Raw genomic sequence first — 3,154 nt, 5'->3', positions numbered from 1 at the left:
TCCCCCCCCGCACTGCGCCGCCCCCCCGCGCCGCATCGCCCCCCGCCCCCGCCCGCCGCACCGCACCGCATCCCACTCCCCACCCCTCCGCTCCCGGGGCTCCGCAACCCCCCCCCGCCGCCCCGGGCACCCCCGCACCCGCCCCCCCCCCCCCCCCCCCGGCGGGGGGGGGGGGGGGGGGGGGGGGGGGGGGGGGGGGGGGACGGACACGGAGGGGGTGCGATCGCGAGAGCCGCGAGGCGTTACCATGGCGACGGATGCAGCAGTGCGGGGGGGGGGCTCTGAGGGGGGGTCCCGGTGTCGTTCCCCGCCCACACCCCCCCACCGTCGTGAGCCCCCCCGACCAGCACCGGGGGTCGGGATGGGGTGGTGGGGAGCGGGGGGGTCTCGGTGCTCCATCCCCGGCAGAACCCCGTCCGACCCCGGCGTGCCCCGTGCTTCACGGGGGGGCGGGGACCCCAAAACGTCACGGGGGTCCCGGGGATGCTCCCCCCCCATACGGGAACCCCGGGCCAGGCTGAGCCCGCCCGCGCCGTCCCGGTACCGGCTGTAACGAGGCCGTCCCGGTGCTCACGGGCAGGGCAGGGACTGGCAGCGGGTGCGGTGGACCCCCGGGTCCCCCTCCACGTCCGTATGTCCCCGTTGTCCGTCCGTCCGCCCCCGCCTGGTGCGACGGGACGGGACGGGCGCCCCGGCCCCCGGACCGGTACCGGCGGCAGCCCGGAGGGCACCGGCAGCACCGACCGCCCCGACGGCTGCGGGAACGGCTCCACCGAACCCCTGGCGCTGGGGGGCGGGTCCCGAGCATCGCCCTTCGGGCCGCCGTCGGGTTGCAGCAGAGGGGATGGGGGGGAACGGGGCCTCGGAGCAGCGGGCAGGGGGTGCGGGGGGTCCGGAGGTCCCGGAGAATCCCGGGATGCAGCGGGGGAGGCGCGGGCCGTGTTTGGGCCCCGCCGCTGGTGGCACAACCCCGGGCAGGGCCCTCTCGGCCGCGCCCCGGGGCCTCCCCGCGGCCGCTGACCTCAGCCCCGGGAGCCCCGACGGGGCGGCGGCCGGAGGGCGCGGACACGGCCCGGCCCGGCCGGGAACCGGGGCGGGGGGAGGCGGGAGAGCCGTCCTGGATCAGACTCCAGGGCGGCCCCGAGCGCCTCCCGGGCCGGGGGAGGGGGTGCGGGGGGTGCCCGGTGCGAGCCACCCCCCGCCGCCGCCGTCCCGGGCTTTGTCCGTCCCTGAATTGAACTGGTGAGAGGCGGCCCCGGGCCGTGACGGGCGAGCGGGGCTAATCCGGCCCCGCATGACTGGTCCGGGGAAACCGCGGCGGGGGGATTACACCCCCCGGCCCCCGCCCCAACGGGGGGCTCAACTCAGCCCCCCCGGCCCGCCCGGCTCCGCACCGGGGACTTCGCACCCGCCCGGGGACAGCGGGGACAGAGCCTTGTCCCAACCGAGACCGGGCCAGCACCGGCCCTGCGTGACCGTGTCCTGGCCATGGGCACCCCGGGCCGCCCCCCTGCGTCCGGGCACCCCCTGCCCTTCATTCTTCTGTCTCCCTCAGTCCCTCCGTCCCCCCCGTTCATCCCTCCCTCTGACACACCCGGTACCGGCTCAGACCGGGCGCCCCGGGGCAGCGGGAGCCGTGCGGGGCCGTGCCGCGCCCACGCGGGTTGTGCACTCCGGGGGTGTCCACGGGCACGTTCACGAGGGTGCGGGGTGCCGCCAGGACAGCCCGGGACAGCCCGGGACAGCCCGAGACAGCCCGGTCCCGAGCGGCGAGGGACGCGGCTGTCCTGTCGCACCGGGCACCGGGATCTGGGGGCTCCGGACCGGCACCGTCACCGGCGCAGCTCCGGTGGTCCTTCGTCCCGGGGGGCTGCACATCGTGTCCCCCGCAAAGCCCGTGGCCCCGGAATTCTGCCTCCCCCGTGCGCCCGGGGCTGTCCCGGGAGATCCCGTCACTCCACCTCCCTGTGCACCCCGGGCTGTCCCGGGAGATCCCGGGCTATCCCCATTTCCCGCTCCCTCCGTACTCCCGGAGCCGTCCCGGGCCGTCCCGGGCTGTTCCGCAACCGGCTCCTCCTTGTGCCGGGAGCTGTCGCGTGTCGTGCCGGGCTCCCCCCGCCGGTGCCGGTAGAGCGTGTGCGAGGGGCGGCGGGGAGGGCGGGGGACGGCAGCCGGGGGCTCTGGGCACGGGGCCGGGGCGCAGCCACCCGCCGGGCTAATCCGGCCCGTGACGGACAGCCCCGGCGCCGCCGCTCCCGCCGCCCCGTAAGAGGTGCCGCGGCTCCGCCGCTCCCCATTGTTAGGGCGAGGACGCGGGGAGGCCCCGCGCGGCGGGACCGGCCCACGGGGACCCTCCGCGCCGCCCCTATAAGAGGGAAGGGGCTGGAAGATGCTCCCGGGTGCTGAGCGCTGCGCACCCGCCGCGCCGAGCCGAGTCCAGCCGGGCCGCCTCTCCGGGGAGCCGCCGGCACCGAGCGCCGGGCACCGGGCACCGGGTCCCGCGAACGGACTGCAGAGAACCGGTACCGACACCGGGTACCGCGCCCGGACCGCCGAGCACCGGGTCTCCAGCGGCGGCACCGCGCACGGAGCGCCCGACGCCGCGCTCCAGGGACCGGGCAGGGAGCGCCGGGCACCGCACCCCCGACGCCGCGCCCCGGCCACCGGCTGCACCCCCGTGCCGGTGCCGGCCCGCCTCGCCCGGCGCTCCCCGCGTCCCCCCGCGGCCGTCCTGATCTCGGAGCCGCCCCGCGCGTCCGGAAACACGCGTGGATGTAGCGGCCGGGCCGGGGGCTCCGCGGCACCATATAAATACCGGGACGGCCGCTCGCCCGCGCACTCTGCCGGGGCTCCCGGGGCCGGAGCCATGCGCGCGGCCGCGCTGGGGCTGGCGCTCCGGGCGCTCTGGGCTCTGGCCCTCTCCTCCCTCTCCAACACGCTGGCGGTGAACAACAGCGGGCGGTGGTGGTGAGTCCGACGGCACCGGCACCGGCACCGGGGCAGTGGAGTGGGAGAGCGGGGCTGGCACCGGCGCAGCAGCAGCTGCCCCGTACCCAGGGATGGGGCACACGGAGGGACACAGGGCTGCGATCCCCGGGGTGGGATCCCCGCGGGGGATACCCGGGGAGGAGGATGCTCCAGCAGTATCGAGGAG

The 3,154-nt window shown here is 78.3% G+C and overlaps 1 protein-coding gene across 1 annotated transcript in view; it reads left to right on the top strand.

Moving 5' to 3' along the window:
* Positions 1 to 2,866: 2,866 nt before the first annotated feature.
* Positions 2,867 to 3,154, top strand: part of WNT1 (Wnt family member 1) — a 1,979-nt gene continuing 1,691 nt past the window's right edge. Inside the window, exon 1 of the mRNA XM_027703563.1 lies at positions 2,867 to 2,967. Coding sequence (XP_027559364.1) covers positions 2,867 to 2,967 — 101 coding nt within the window. The remainder of the gene's footprint in view (positions 2,968 to 3,154) is intronic.

This window comes from Neopelma chrysocephalum, unplaced genomic scaffold, assembly GCF_003984885.1.
Source record: "Neopelma chrysocephalum unplaced genomic scaffold, ASM398488v2 Primary Assembly neopelma1_242, whole genome shotgun sequence".
NCBI lineage: Eukaryota > Metazoa > Chordata > Aves > Passeriformes > Pipridae > Neopelma > Neopelma chrysocephalum.
The sequence above is the reverse complement of the archived record's forward strand: the minus strand, read 5'-3'. Positions and strand labels throughout refer to the sequence as shown.